This window comes from Gymnodraco acuticeps, unplaced genomic scaffold (genome assembly GCF_902827175.1).
Source record: "Gymnodraco acuticeps unplaced genomic scaffold, fGymAcu1.1, whole genome shotgun sequence".
Taxonomy (NCBI): Eukaryota; Metazoa; Chordata; class Actinopteri; order Perciformes; family Bathydraconidae; genus Gymnodraco; species Gymnodraco acuticeps.
This window is the reverse complement of record NW_022989755.1, coordinates 307041-323984: the sequence shown is the minus strand read 5'-3', so window position 1 is coordinate 323984 and position 16944 is coordinate 307041. Positions and strand designations below refer to the sequence as shown.

General features: G+C 42.8%; 1 protein-coding gene across 1 annotated transcript in view; it reads left to right on the top strand.

Annotated features, from left to right (window-relative positions):
* Nucleotides 1–16944, top strand: part of tcf7l2 (transcription factor 7 like 2) — an 82048-nt gene that overhangs the window by 24388 nt on the left and 40716 nt on the right. The window contains 2 exon segments of the mRNA XM_034211269.1: nucleotides 4387–4488; nucleotides 10976–11035. Of these exon segments, the coding sequence (XP_034067160.1) occupies nucleotides 4387–4488; nucleotides 10976–11035 (162 nt within the window).

Genomic DNA, 16944 nt, shown 5'->3' with positions numbered 1-16944 from the left:
TGAGCATTGTTGTTTAGGTGTGAATGGTTGAGTAAGCATGTCGGGGGGGGGGGGGGGGGGGTGGTGGGGGGGGTCGCTGTGAATGTACATGTGTCATCTGTAAACGTTGTCAATGACGCCTGTGTAGAGCTATGTCATGTCTGTCATGTTATGAGGCCACAGATGGGCCGAAGATCTGCTGGACTCTACAGCAACACCCAGTATCCATATGCTAACTCTAAACCCAAGCTGCTATCTGTCTCTCTGCCTTTGCCTGCCTCCCCCCCATTCTCACATTGCTCACATGGACGGGATGCCTGCTGGAGCCCCAGTGGTCCTCATCATCTGTCCCCTGGTTCCCTGCTGGAAGTGTTTTGGAGCCACATTGGCACATAATGAGCTCTGTTTGTTTGATTGGTCTGAAGCCCTCTGCTCTTAATCCAAAACAAAACGAACACGCCGTGTGATGGCTGCTGCTCCGATAAACACATCAGACTGGGGCTTGATCAGAAAAAAAAAGCTGCCCAGAAACTGGCATAACAATCCTGCACTTTCCTTGTCTCTCATTCTCAATAAAACATTTATGAGTAAGACCCCCCTCCCCCATTATTTGTCAATAGCACATATTGACGTTTGGTTAATGTTTGATAGGATGTGGAAAAAATGGTTTATATTTTGGTAGGATCAGAGTCCAGCACTGGTACCAAGTTTTAAGCCAAATAGCCTCCGTGCCAGCTTGTTGAATTAGTAACAACAGTGGTGAGAGCCGGTGTGTGTGTGAGGATGATGTGTGAGTGCTCAGGATGCCCCTCGAATTGTCTCCAGCCCACTTCCCCTCTGCCACGAGCTGTGACATCGGGACCAAGGCCCCAGCTTGTTTTCACTGCGATGACAGTCAGTGTGGATCTGGGTTAACACTCTGTAGCTCATAACATGTTAGACCTTGGTATAGCAGCAGTAACTCACATATGGGTGAGTAGTCCAGCATGCAAATAGAAAGCACCTGCTCGAACTTAGTATTGTAAAAAGAAGAATAGAGTTTGAGAAAAATACCAAATTGTATTGGTTTGGTCTTCAATGTAACGATAAATCTGCACTTTGGACAAATTGGACCTGAAGGTCTGCAGGAAAAACTATTGGGACCTTTGGCCCTGGGAACAGGCATTTTCTGACAGATTTGTATAGACGAATGGGTAATTGAAAAAAGAAGATACAAAATAATCAATAAGGAAAATAATCATTAGTCATAGGCATGTAAACAACTCCCACCCCCCACCACCAGCCCCCTTCTTTTGCTTGGGAAAGCAGTATAGGAGAGGAACATCGGAACAGTGAGAGTGAGTTCATCCCTCTGTAAGGATTTAGAGGACTCCCTTGTCTTTCACTTCATCAGAGACAATTGAGTCATTCAGCTCCCATTGTGGGTCTGGCCTGGCGTGGAGGGGCGCTGGGTAAGGGAAAAGAAAGGGGGAGGCTGAAAGGGAGAAGGAGAAGCTGTCTGCTGCACAACCCAAAGCCAGCACAGTCACTGGGTGGCTCTTACAGGGTGGGGGTCTGTCAAGGGGGGCGTTTTAGTGTTTGTGTGTGTGTGTGGGAGGAGGGCAGGAAGAGAGACAGAGGAGAAGAGAGAGTTATCCTGGAACTCCGGAGCAATTTGTCACATTGGAATGGCACTTGAGTTACCCGGGGGGCCCCCTCATAGCGGGAGAGTTTTCAGGTTGCAGAGTGGGGAACAGGGAGGGGTTTGGAGCAGCAGAGAGGGGTCAGAGGTCATGGCCTACTCAAGCCCAGGCGGTGCGTCGGTTAGCGGGGCAGGCGGATGGGGCGGAGGAACAGGAAGGAGGCCAAGAAGGGGGTGGTTGGAAAGCCCGGTGCTTGCTGGGACTCCGTTTTCTTTGGCATGCTTGTAAAACCTACAGGAGAGATTAGTGTGTGAGAACATTTGTAATAGCAGGGCTGAAGTGGAGCCACTTGTCGGGGCATGCGCTGCGGCACCCTCCCTGTCCGTAGTCTTTCAGTGTCTCTCTACCACAGTCGGGTGTCACCTTCACGCTCCGTGCCCACCTTCTCAGAGCGTCCTCTCGCCTGACCTCTTCTCCGGCTGCAGCTGTGCAATGGCAGGACTTTCCCATGACTGTATCTACATCTACCCCCCTTCTCTACCCAACTACCTCGTCTTCTAGCCCCCCCCACCCTCCCCGGCACCAGTGGACACTGTCTTGAATTACCTCATGGATGACAACAGCCCAGTCACTCTCTTCCTCGTCTTTTATTGTTACAACACCACCCCCGTCTTCTCCTCCTCCTCTCCCTCCTTCATGGCAATTAATACCCAGTGTGGGGGGTCCATAAAAACCCACAAGACTACAACTCTGGAGTTTTTTTACAACCTTTTCTTTTTCCACTCTAAGGACATACAAACAAGCATAAACAAACTCAGTTTTTTAGCAATAAAAACCATCTTGGAGTCATAAATGAGTGGTAGCTGTGGAGAAAGACCAGGCAGCAAACCGTTTTCCCCCTCGCATAGGCTGTAACCGAGGACATGGAGTCAATAACTCCCTCCAGCGTCTACCACTGGCAGGCACCCCCCACAGTGAACTCTTCACTAATTACCACTGATTTAGACACAGTCTCAGGAAGGGTCGTGACACACTCACTCTCTGACTAGCTCTGAAACACACACAGCACACAGACACACACCCGGCCTCACATGCATACAAACTCGCTGTCACCATTAGTGGATGGCAGTACAAATAAATGTAATCTAATGTACCTGCATTGGTAAACAACTGCCAAACTGGACTATGATTGAACTGTTTTTTTTATTTATTAAACGGCAATGCCTTACATTTTACTCGCCATGTGCCAAAATGTGATCCTGGGTTCTGAGCCAATAATGATGGTGAGATAATTATGCAATGTAACAGGATTTCATCAACCTTTCTTAGGTCTTGTGTCATAACTGCAAAGAGGCACATGATCTCAATCACTCATAAGTGAAAAGGGTTCAGATAGCATCTTCAAGTAATGTGTAAAGGCAGTCCAAAGTTCAGATGAGTTCCTTAGTATCAGTTAATCTTTCGGACTGTCTTTAGGGGAATACTGTGGTGTAATAGCAGCACATATGAATGAACATTTTCATTTCTTTCTTTGTGTTATCAAGTATCTTTGGCACAAAAGTTACAAAACAGGATTTTTGTATTTATTAGCCAGCACAAAATGTTGTTCCTGGTCTTCCATGTGGTTTCTTGAGACATATACAACATTTAAATGTATGCTTGGCGATGGGAGATGGTTTTTAACTACCGGTTTCCTTGGTGGTTGAGTCAAACAGTTAATTTCAGGCCACTGAGGTTAATATTTGAACGTGAAGGATGTCCTGCTGCCTAAGTAGTTTCCCTTCTTCACATGTTTTAGGTCATTCAACTCTCAGTACGGTACCCATTCCTAAGGCCTCAGAGCTGAAACAGCAGCTGTGACCTTTTTACCTCGAACTAGGTGGCCATGACATTGACATGCAGTCTGGACTACATACTTTAGCAAACACCAGGCAGTCCATGGCTGACATGTCTGAAGAGAATTGGCTGTATAGTCACAGAGTAATTTCACTTTCATATAAATATGCGCAAAGTGTTTTTTTAGTATTGGGTATTTTTGAAGGAATATGTGAAGATGAAGACAATAACCTTGTAGTGCTACGTAAACCATTCAAGGTAGAGTCAGCAAAGCACGTCATCAAATTAGAAGGACTCCACCCAGTTTATAACAGCCAGATGTTTCTCATGACCCTCGTTTCTGCTTATCTGTTTTTCCTGTGTGTGTGTGAGAGAGAAAGAGGGAGAGACTTTTGATAGAGCCCAAGTCAATCATTAATGGGAGCCGTCAGGAGGCTTAAACCCAGAGGAGTGGAGTCAGACGCCACACTTTAACCTTTTTATGTGTTCCAATAAAAGTCTGACAACATTTATGACATTAGGTCATCTCAAAGCCACGAGCTTAGTACAGTACTACCTTTGACCTCTGCTCTCCCCCAACTCCAAATGAGTTACTTAATGCAATCCAAAGTCACTAGTAAGCTACTTTACAAAAGAAAAAAGAACCTTTTGTTCTAAAATTCCTGCTCACTGAGTCTGGCTACCAAAGAACTACCTGTTTTATGCTGTTTTTATTTATGATAATACTACTGTGTGTACCCATACTGGACTCTCATATGCATGCTTGAGGCCGTCCTCACCCCATCCACCTTTTAGATCTTCATTTTGTTTTCCATGTTTTTGAGTTTCCACACCGATGTCAAGAAATGTCTTCCTTTTTTTGTCTTATTTTGTATTTGTTCTTTCTGGTTTTTGCTTTCTGCATTGTTAACATGTTTGCTTTCCATTCTGTTTCCTTTCTACCATTCAGTACCTACAGATGAAATGGCCCCTGCTAGATGTTCAACAAGGAGGTCTTCAAAGTAGACAAGCACTTAAAGATGCCAGGTCCCCATCACCGGCACACATCGTTGTAAGTAGAACTCCGCCCGGTACTTTTCTTCTTTCACCAGCTCTTCTTCCCTTATGCATGACAGACAGACAAACAAACCCTGCTTTTCTTCTCTTACCCATACCTCTTCAGTGTTAAAGCCTCCCCTTGTCCCCATAAGTGGATGTTTTGACTAGAAAATGCACATTTGTTTGCATTTCCCCTTAAATCACAGTCACTAACGCACCCAGACAGTTTTATGTAAACTTGTTATTTTATAAGTGCACATTTTGACATTGAGAAGTGTTGTGAATCCCAGAATAAAAGAGCTTATGTCTGTTAGTGAGTGATCAGGAGGCAAATGTCAATGGGGGTTGCCACTGTGGCAGGTGCAGCAGTTGTTCTTTGGACAGCAACACCACCTTTAATCCCAGAGAGAAATGATAACCCAGCCCAGCCTCTTTCTGAGCTGCAAGATTGTGGAAAACTGGTCTTATGTTGACAACTTTTTCAAGAGAATGGGCTAATGCTGGTCTTTTAACATATCGTATTTGAGGAAAGTGTGGGCCTTCCTTCAACATTGATTACCCTATTCATGGAGTTGGAGGAGTAGTCTGGCAGGAGAGTTGGCTGGACAGCCATAGGGGCACACGCAGCACATGCACAACACAGAGCATCCACCACTGGCATGTCAATATCTGAGAGGCAAGCAGCGCTAGAATGAACAATTGAGTATAAACTTAGTCGTTAGCTAAAGGCGGAACGTTTCTCAAGAGGTCAATGGAAAGGTTGAACGTAGGGAGGTGTACGTACTGTATGTGGTCACAGGGTTAGCACGAAAAAATCAATGAGTGGGGATTGAGCAGAATTAGTGAGGTGATCATGAATGCCCTGGGCCATTATTGGCACAGTTGTTACTTTTGTCTTGGAGTCGGGCATCTTCTGCATATTGTTATGAAAATGAAAATTTGAAAAGCACATAACTATTTGAGATTGAGAAACCTTCCAAGTTTGTTTGCTCATGAATAGAATATCTCCTGTAGTAACCGTCGAGCTGGAGCTAATAATACACGGCTGACCCTTTGTGTTTAAGCACTCTACGAAGCAATGCAGTTAGTAGTGGTCACGGCTGTGGAGCTCACACAGAAGGTAGCAAAGATTTTGTATCCCACAAATTACACTGTCGAGACAGAGTGTCCCTCTGAGTCGCATTTGACATTTGATCAGTTGAGTTACTTTTATGGTCTGTAATAAATACCATCTCGAACAGTTACTCAAAAGTTGGCAAGCCGAGGCCTCCTTGGTATTTTGCCCATTTAAGTTAAGCACGTCTTAAAATAGCAGGAGTCGACAAGGCTGTTTATTTGAAACAGAAACCTTGTCAAAAGTTGTGTTTTTAAGACAAAGAGCTAGCGATGACAGCGTTATACTGAACAAAACAAGCCCAGCTAAGGCCCTCCTTATCTTTCTCTGCGATGCTAGTGTTATTTATATTCCAAAGAGTTCAGGGGCCTCTTCGTACTCTGTTATTTTAGGAGAGGCTGAGAAATGAGTTCCAACTCCTATGAAGTCATTAAACTGGTTGTATGCAACAAAAGCTGCAGGTAAATACTTGAGGTTTTATCCTGCTATGACTCATACGGCTGTAAATACTTACTACCTCACATCCACTTAACTCCTGCTGTACGATTCCCTTTTAAATGAGCTTTGAGAATAACACATTAAGTGTAATCATTGCAGCTTTAACTTGCATTAGTTGCATGATTTAATTTTTGCAGTAATATATATCTATCTACTAGGGATGTACCCGAATATCCGAATATTCGTTCGTTGGAGTACTATTCGGGTTTCAATTTCGTTATTCGGATATTCTTTTTTTATTTATTTTATTTATTGAAATCTCCAATATTAACGTAAGAGCTTGTGCCTCTTCGGGGGGTGCTAACACTTAACCATAAACGTTAGTGTTTACTTTCTCCGTCTTTATATGTAGATATGACTTTTTCTCCATTAATCTCCGTTACGTTGTTTCCATAGCTCTTCTAACTCTCCTTCAAAATAAAAGCATGTCCATACAAAATAGGAAGCCAAGCCAAATTACACTTAAGACATATACGACTGCAACGAAAGTAACACACACAATGCAATATCCTTTTCAATTTCAAAGAACACAAATTGGGTTATATACATTAACAAATAAGTATAAAACAACAATACTGTAGAATAACAAAAAGAATGCTGTGAATAAACCGAAATACACGTGTCGAAGCGGTTCGCTGCTGATTACTGCACACCCCCCACTGATCAATATGAGAGAATATATTGTAATATTTGTGGTCATATTGCCCAGCCCTAGTGTGATCTGTTTGATAGAGTACACAGGCTGGTAAGATCAGAGGCATTGCAGCATCGCTGCCTAGGCGCACATCTCGCTGTTAGCCCCGAGTGATAAAATTGAATGTGAAATGCAGCTTGTATAGTTGCCGCTCCTGCCATCCCGCTCCAGCACACACCTCTGACTGAGAAGGAATTGTGATTGAATGTTTCCCTGGTTTGCATCATACTGGCTGTTGTACATATAGAAAAGACAGATTACGGTAGACAGCATCATGAATGCCAATAATAACTCCACATGGACTCCCACTGGTCTCGCTCAATCAGTCAAGCCATTTTATTTATTTTTTAGTGGAAGATGTAGGCATACATGTTCCAGTCCGTGATGCCCTTATCAATAAATAGGGCTGTAAACGGTAGTTGGTTTTTCGTATACCAATGCAAAGGAACACCTTGATCTCTCTAGCGGGAGTGGAAGTTAGATGCTCCAGCAGTGATAAGAAGACCCAGATTGGCCTACTAGATAACAGCAGTCTGAAGCCTGAGTGACCCTGAGTGAGTTGAAACAACAATAAAAACAGACAGTGAGAGATAGAGGGAGGGATAAAGATGTCTGTAGATAAGGCCTGTTAGAAAGTTGTGGCTGAGGAGAAAGATGGAAGAGAGATGGACAGGGACGGAGGTGCAGACAGGCGGTCTCATTTCTGGCTGGAAGGCTCAGTCGAGGTGGAATGCTGGAGGATCAGCTGAGAAAAAGAGGAAGTGACCTCACGCAGGCCGGTCTTTCGGAGGGCACGCTGTATGCCCCTGTTTACCATGCCCTCAAAGGGGGCCACGCAGGACCCTTTGAAGTGCCTGACCACCCCGCAGGCAGTCTCAAAAGCTGCCGCCGCTGAACTTTTATGCCATTGGCTAAAAGTTATTCAATATTTATCCATCTATTGATGTGTATTTTTTGAGGGAGAGACTCCAAGAAATATTTGTATGCTTCACACAGTCCCTGAAGGAAAGATCATAAACAGTACTTGCTTTGTCAACTTGCCTTTCATTGTGATTTAATTTGACACGTATACTTAGCAGGAAGTTGTTTAAAGCTATGGTCAAATGTTATAAGTGGTGTGTATTCTTTTTGTTATTACCCCACTATTTTCAAGAAAGTGATTATTAGATTAACCGAGTAACAACAACAAAAATACCGCACCAGATTGTTTGGTAAATCTATGACTTGAAGTGTGTTTGTGTGTGTGTGTGGGATAGCATCAACATAAGTGCAGTAAAATATGTTAAGTTATGACGTCATTTGGCTGAAAGGCACAATATATACTATATATGTTAGCATTTAAAATATGAAGTATTTATTACTGAATGAGATTTCTGAAGTTATCGTTCTGGGAATTGGGACAGAAACATGCAAATGATAAACACATACACACAGACAAACTACTTTCCTGACATTCACGTGCATACACACGCACGCACACACGCACACACACACAGCCTTAGAGTCTAGAGCCTAGCCCTGGTCGAACAATGTCTCCATTGTTTTGTAAGCTTTCACTGGCAGCAGGGGACGGCTGGAGTGTTAACCATTTCCCAACTGCGCCTCACTGTGTGTGCGTGTGTGTGTCAGAGGTAGTGAAGCATGGGCACAGGGATGAAGAGAGGGAGGGCACTTGCTCCAAGTGTATGGTAATTAGTGTGGAGGAAGTGATGGAATCTGGCCATTTTTATGGCTTGCAAGACCTCCCACCTGAGCCTTTACAACTACAGAACATGCTTATTTTATCCCCATTCATTCTTATTTCTCTAAAGAATGGGTACTGGCTTTGTGAAAAGAGCTGACGTGTTTTTCATATTATAAGAAAAACAGACAAGAACCCCATCTTAGCCGAGCATTCAAGAAAGACATGCCACAATGACTGTGGATCCCAACAATGGGCCGAAGGACTGTATGAGCATGTGACTGGTACTCTAGTTTGGTGTTAGAAAAGACAGGCCAGGATCACATTCACCTTCCTTGACCGCGTCTCTGTCCATGTTAGAGGAATGGGGATAAAGGGGGCTTCCTGTGGTCTGAATGGGCCATGCACCTGGGCTAGGCAGACAATTTCCCAGAACTCTGGGATGCCTGGCCTCTGCAGCTGTTAATGAGCAACCCCATGGTCAGCAGGCACCACCCACACACTGTCCATAGGCTTTACCTAGACGGCTTTCTCTATCCTGACTTATGCCGACCTTAAACTGCTCTTTCCTTCTGCATTTAAAGCCTTTTTTTCCGACTAACCTCTCCCCCGCTTTTGTCTTCTTTCCGTGCATGAATCCCTCCATTCACCCTTAACCTTTGCTGCAATAGAAATCTCTTATCCCACAAATGTATTTATTGTAATGGCCACTTTTGAAGTAGGATTGACGGATCAGGCATTCCTATTTAAAAATGTAAATATTTGATATATATATATATATTGAAATAATAATCCTAAATTACATAGACATTGTAGATTTTGTCCATTTAATCTAGTTCTTTTAGGCACGTAATCCAGACCTCAGACAGAGGCCATTGTGCCTGTCTCTCACTGTCTTCTCTAGACAAGACGTTTGTTCAAGAGGTCACGCTTACATCATCGACTCTGGCCAAAATCTGAGGCCGTCGAGACATGGCGTCAGGCTCGGGCACAGACAAGAAAATGAGAGCACCTCAGTCATTGTCCAGCAGTCTGGACAGCCACTTGTTCCCACAGACAATCCACTCAATGTTGGCTTAGTCAGGGACAAACCACAACAATGACTAAAGACTCTTATCTAAACTTAACAGAACACTTTAACATTTGAATGTTAAAGGTACCCGATTACATGCCATGAGGTTCCTCTAGGTTAAATAGTTATGCTAGTGAGAATCCAAAATAACACATTTAGCCATACTTCTAACATTAAATGTGTAAAGACTATTGTCTCCCTATTGTAACACTGTAGGAAATGTCAACAGTAGTTTTGTATTGTTTCTGTGTGGGTGTGAATGGCTGTTTGTCTATATTCCTTGCTGTGTTATTGACTGTTAAATAACCTCTGTGAACTTAAGCTACCCCAGGGAATGTGTGACTCTGTTAGACATGCACATTATAGAGGACAATACATATTTGTATCCATGAGTGTATTTGTTTGAGTGTTTGTGTGTGTTTCACCAATAACTACAGCATTCATTGTCTAGCTGTTATGAAGCGTTATCTATCTGGCCCCGGGGTCAAGCACAAGTACATATATAACCCAGTGATCTTGCTGCAGAGAAAGCGACCTGAACAGTAGCTCTTAGGTCCTGGAGCCCTTCAGTAAACTAAAGACCCTGTTGCTTTTCTCGAAATGTTCTAAGACTTCCACTAGCATGTGCTTTCTTCCTCAGAAATCAATACCTCGCTTTCCCTATTTTCTTCCTCTTTCTTCCTTCTCTGTCCTCTTATCATCTCCTGACATCTCTCTGTAAGATGTCAGATCCGAATGTTTGCTCTTAGGAGCAGTAGGTACACATCTGCCAGGTTAAACTCTGAATTCCTCCTCCACTTAAGAAATGTGTATTTGAACAGTGAGTAAGACTAGTAAGTTACATTTTAGTGCGCGCAGTGACGTGATAAAAATACCAGACTTGACTTCTCTAGGGACCCGTAGTCGGTGCACTTTCTTAGGTTATTTATATTTGCTCCTAAACAGCTCTAATAACAAGAAACACATATCTCAGACACTCAGGTGATATTATTTACTCCTCTGTGCCAGATCATGTATTCAGAGCTTTTTGACCACAGTGGAACCCCAGACCAGCTGACTGCTCCTAAGCGTCTGTAAAAGTGTGGATGCTGTGTAGTTAAAATGTTCTACCAAAGTGGATTATTGTTTTAACAACCAGCCCGCCAGTAGCACCAGCCATGTAACCAGTGCAGAGCCAGTGTTCTCCAATTCCATCTGTGTAAGATTAATAATAATGAGGCCGTACATGCACCCAGGAGAAAGCTGAGCCAGCAGAGACAAGGTAGTAGTTTAAATAACTAAAAAGCCAAGGGGATGTATTATTCCTAGGGAGAACATGTATCTTTTGCATAAAACCTGGCCGGCTAGGAGTGTGTGCAGATGTGTATGTGTGAGAGAGTGAACAAGAGATGGAGAGCTGATATAATTGTGTGACTTGGGAACGTCCGTCTTTGCCTTTCAGGGGCCCTTCTGCTGGGAATTCCCCGGACAGTCAGATCTGAGCCTTCACCAATTTCATTTGGTGAGAGAACTTTGAATTCCAAAAATATCTTGTTGGATTTTTTGGCTGATTCTACACGCAAATTAACAACTGATAATTGATGATTTCTAAACAAAAATAATGAATGAATAACCCCTAAATTCTGGTGATGATGATAATCCTGCTGTGTTGTGCTTTGTGCTATAATTCAGTGCTGCTGCTTTGTTGCTGGTGTGCTTTCCCAATGTCTGAAATGTCAATCTAGGTGAAGGGATATTTGTGAAGGAGGGATATCATTTAATTCAATATTTTAAGCACTAAACACAAAATGTATAGCTTTGTAATTTCTTGTTTGGCTTCTTACTCATTTCTGTGTGTTAAGGATTCTGTTTGCCTTCTCTATTTGTCTTATGACTAACCGGTGTCAGTTTCTGTGTCGTTCTGGTTAATGACGACATCTTTTCTAGCTCCAGGAGTCGCTGTGTATTTGGTTTGAATTAGCCTACAGTCCAGGAAAAGGCAGTCTCTCTGTTGTGTTTGTGTGTCTTTGAGAAGCTGTTTTTATTAACAGCATCTGGGCCGAAATATAAGACTGAGAGATAGATGAAGCAATAACACACTGTTTATGTCCACTGGTTGAAGGTCTGGACTTAATTGACCTAACCTTAATGTGACGTAACACTGCATGTCGTCTTATTTAAAACAGGTTAGATTCCTCTGTCATTGTCCTGCAACTTTAAACCCTCTTGAATACGAGCTGTAATTTAAACAGACTGGAACCTAAAGGTAAAGTTAGAAGATTTGACTGTTTGGTTTACTTCCTGTGTGAAGTTGGATCGCTGCTTACATAAATAACCAAATGATAACTTATTAACCTCCTCTACCAGAGCTCTCTGGATTGCCTCCTTGAATTGTTTGACTAATCAATTGCTTGTTGATTTTGCACTCCCTGCCACACTTAAATAACACAAATGTATCAAAAAGAAGGAATGTAAATACTGCTACTACTTTATTGTGCAAATATCCATTAATATGATCGCGCAGTTCAGTAGAATTTAAAAGGAAAAGAAAACAAACTCTGTTCCTCTTGCCATGTCATATCATTGCATGCCTCCCCTCCCTCTCAAGTGCCTTTGCTAGAACTTGTTTGACAAGGTCTGGCAGGATCGCTGTTGGGTGTGTCTGTCTTCTCCGTGTGTTTGTGTCTTACAAACACACCTTTATCTGCACTAGCGTATGTGTAGTATAATTTTGTCCTAGGTGTGACTGGAGTTTTAGGTGACAGCTAAGCAGAGCTAGGTCAGGCCAGGTTACAACATGTGTTTTGCATACAACAACACAAACTCAGTCAACCCAGAGAACCAGTAGAGCATAGAGCAAAAACTAAGAAGGCTTTAAGAGAGATGTAAGCACGATTTGGTTCACAGTTCATTTGCACAAAGAACTAGGATCAAGGTTCAGGAGTGATATTGATAAATCATCTAATTTATGATCCACCGCTCCCAATAGACCGGCAGTTGAGTGCACTCATCTTTTACAAATGTCTCCAGATAGCACGATCCCCAGCTCCGTTCAGCGGCCAGTCCTGTGAGTGACAGCAGACTCGGCAGCTCCCTACGCTACTGTATTAACACTGGAGGCCGTTTCACAGGGAAACTTGTTTTGACAGAACTCCAGGTGTCTCATTGTTGGGGCTGGCATGGTTCAACAGATTTACCAATTAGCACTGGGCTGAGGGCACAGGAAGGGTGGGAGTAAAGAAGAGGGAAGGGAAGAAATTAAACGGGGGAGGAGGAGGAGGAGGGAGAATGGATGAGGCGGATTTGGCCAGAGTGATGGAATGAGGGTTTGAGTGAGAGGTGCTGGTAGGGTAAGGTGTGGAGGGAGGGGAGGGGGGTTGTGACCATGCGGAGGAAGCCTGGAGTAAGTCGATCCGCGACCTCGTTTTTGTTTTCAGCAGCAGCAGCAGTATGGAAGGGGCCGAGGATTGAGCTGAGCCACAGAGAGGAGGGGACGACTTGGAAAAGAAGGAGGGGACAGGAGGGCAGCTGAGGAAATGCAACACTAACACATGATAACTTTCTTTCACAATATACACCTGAATCTTTTTCTATCTTTCTCTTAATTTAGGTGCATACTCAATGAGCCATATTGTAGGTAATTTGTTATAGATAAACTCCTGACACTTGATTCCGTTATTATGCGTTGGTAACACACATCTGTCTGCCGGAGCGTTGGTTTGTTTGTACTGCAGTCCCCCTTGGCTCGCTGTTCTCACCATGGTACGAGGCAGAATTGTGTGGGATTAAACACAATGTTATTACTCGCTCTAACCCTCTTTGTTATTCCTCAGAAATGCCGGCTCCTTTTTCCAGGAAGTTTGGAAGTGAACTTTTGAGAGCGGGGTGAAGTGATTTAGTGAATTACACAGAGGTGGCCTGCAGAATTTAGAGTAGTGTTTGCATCTTGAGTGTTATGACACTGATACAATGCATTCAAATGGACATGTACTGTAGGTTAATACAAATGAGAGTACCACTTTACAATAAGACTACCCTTATAAAGGATTCATTAAGGGTTTATAATTAGGTTATGAATTAGGTTGTAAACACTTTATTAATCATTAAGAACCATTTATAAACCAGTTCTAACAGTTTTCATACATCAACACAGGCTCACTATTTGGCAAGATGACTAAGCCTTACATTGGCTACTTAGCGAGAATCAACTCAGTGAGCAACAGATACCAAGGATGCTGGCTGATGAAGAAGATGAAGTAAGCTAAGTAGCCAATATAAGGCTTAGCAGTACAGATAAATGTGGGCTCACTATTTGGCAAGCAACCGGTCACAGTTGCCCTGTTTATCTCATGTCTTATAAAAGCTTATTAATGATTTATAAAGTGTTCACAACCTAATTAATAAATAAATTACAAGCGATTCGTAAACCCTTTATAAGGGTAGTCTTATTTCTAAACCCAAATGAGTTTGTTCAGTTGAAAAATGGACTTGAAATGCTTTAACTAGTTAGGGAGTGACAGCCTGTCTGAAGTGTAGTAGCCGCTTTGTTAGTGGTAGCAGAGGAACATTTCGGAGGTAGCTGTTTGTCTGATGTCTTCGGTCTATAGGCAGTTTATGGGATGTCTTGCTCGAGTCAGTATTTAATATTAGGGACAAAAGTTATTCTTAAAGCAGCCATTCTTTAGGGAAACCTGTGCCCTGGGTTTATAATAAAATCAAATTGACATCAAATGTTTAAGCTCTGACACCTAAATCCTAAATATTTATGCACTTACCTCGTGCCAAGATAAAAATATGACTTTATTATATAACAATTTAAACTTAAGTCTTCCTCAAAGCAATCAATAATCCAAAGATTTTTTTCAACAAAGCACAAAATACATTGTATATACGTCCAGATTACTGCTGTGCCTCATACATCTCTCAGGTTTAGTTATGACTTACTGTTGAGGGACTCCACAATTGCTATAGCATCTCTTTTATACATATGTACAACAGCTTTTGATTGAGAGTGATGGAGACAGCTTTTTGGACAGGCAGAGGAGATGGGGGACTAGGGTGGATAAAGAAGGGGGGGGGGATATGAAGCTTCACCAAATTCCCCAAAGAACAATTTACAGTTATGGATGAATACACTGTCACAGTCAAATTTGAAATCTGTGGCTGTGTGTGTGTTGAAGACGGTGGAATGCTGAGTGATTCCAGAGAGCACTTAAGCCGCCTTGAATTCACTTTTCTGTTCCCACCCGCGTTCTAACAGGAGAGGGGCTTTTCTTTGGAGTTTACAATGGTAAACACCGGGTATCTGCTTTCTGAGTCATTTAGCATCGTCCTCCGTCACCTTCCTCATATATTCTAAACAGTGTTTTCAGGTTTGTCGGGCCAGCCTGAACGAGACTAACCCCCCAATTTATTTGATTTTGTTCCACTTGGCAGTTCCACTGAAGACCCATCTGAACTTCTCTTGGATTTCTTTGGCTCCGGTTTTGATGTGCGTGTTGTTATTTTATTCTTCTCCGTCTTCGAAGTGTGTGTAGTTGACAACGCCTGAGTGCTAGGCCTGCATGTATTTTCCAAACCAGTCAGTTTCTTTGAGCAACCCCCCCCCCCCCACTCCTGTTTTTTTGTTTGTTTTCCCTTTTTTTCTAATAGTCCTAGAAGTTTGGGACACTTCTTTGAGGCAGGGGATGCTGGGATTTGACTGGTCTCGCATACCTGTACAAGTGTGTACACGTATTTTTATAGAGCCCTTTTTCAATAAAGTTTACTCTAATTGAATTGCCTGTTAAAACGTCACTGAAATCAGTCATGTTATAGCTGGAGGAAAGTGTGATGGGGTGAAAAGGAGACCTGGATTCCATGAGATTAAGGAGGATCATCATGCTAGACGTTTTGGATGAAGGGAGAAATGGCTCAATCCTCACAGTATATGGGGTATTTTTCATGGGAGAGAAGTCTAAACTAATGTGTCAGACCTCTTTTTTCTCATCAGCGAGATGTGCTATAGTATTGGCTAGACATCGCCTGCGAAAGATGCAGAGAATTGCATGCTGGGAAAAGAATAAACAAGCCTGTCACTAAAGTTGGGAAGAATCCTTAGTGCAGCGCTACTGTCAAAAAGCAGCTTCCATTTCATACATTATTAACATTACCTAAACGCATTATTTGTGTATTTATTCATTCATTTGTCTTGTTAACAACCTCCTGGAGTAAGATAAACAGCGCGGACAGACTGCCTGTGTGACAGTTGTGTGTGAGATTTGAATAAAAAGCCCAGCAGCGTGATTGGAGCGAGACAGGAGCAGATTCTATGGACCCCAGACTTCCTCTCCAGGCTCATTAAGGGACAGTAAGGCGATGATGTCGAATCGGCGCGCACTTTACCGGCCTGCCTTATTCTTTGAACAGCGTCGCCCTCTTATCTGCAACATGCTCTGTTCCTCCATAACAAGACGCTCCCACTCCCGTGCACACACCCGCTCTGTCTGTCTCCCTTTCTCGCGCACTCACATTCTGCCTACATACACACTCTGCACACTTATTTAGTTTGTGTAGACAGAAAAACTCTTAAGTATGTGGATTGTCCACAGAATTTTGGCAGCTTTTGTTGTATTTTCTCCTACGCTATCGAAAAAGCCTGGTACTTGTTTGTTTTTTTATTTGTCCTATTTTTCTGCACAGACATCACAAATGGATATTTTAATTGGAACTTTTGGCACTGTCTCCATCTTGTGTTGAGATGGCAGACAAGTGAGTGGCTGGCCGGGCTGATTGGTGTGTAGCGAGGCGTGGCTAAATCAACTGGCAGCATGAATAGCTCGCTTGATTCTCACTGGCATTCACGGGAATCCATTGCAGTTTTTTTTAATACAAGATTCTTTCTTCGGATAAGGTCTGGAATAACCAACAAGGGAGAGAGAATACCTCCTCCTTCCTTGAAGCATGACTTCCTTTTTGTTTTGCCGGTGCAGTTTACTTGACTTTATGCCAACTCACTTTTTGGTGCTTAAGCATTGTCAGAAACAAATGGCTAACCCTTGTTGTTGCTGTACTCCAGCTTTAGATTCATTCACTTTACGTGCAGGTTTTGAAATGCTAATGGAATCGTGATAATGGAAATAATCACATTACCGTAATGAATGATCATTGCACTTTTGATGTTTCCATTTTGCAGTCTACTAACTCAAAGCAAGTGTGGTAAGCCTGTTGGGATTAGTGTAGATAACAAAACTGATGGAATCAGCCCTGACGATCATTTTAAATGTCTGCTTTTTGAAGTGACATTCAGTCTCCAGACTACGTGACAGACTTAGTCATGACTCTGTTATGCACGCTTGGGTTTTGTTTCTTAAGTTGTTGCAATGACTTACCAGGATATGTGTGCACCTTAAGGTTTAAGCATTAGCACTAAAGCAAATGGAATTGAACAGC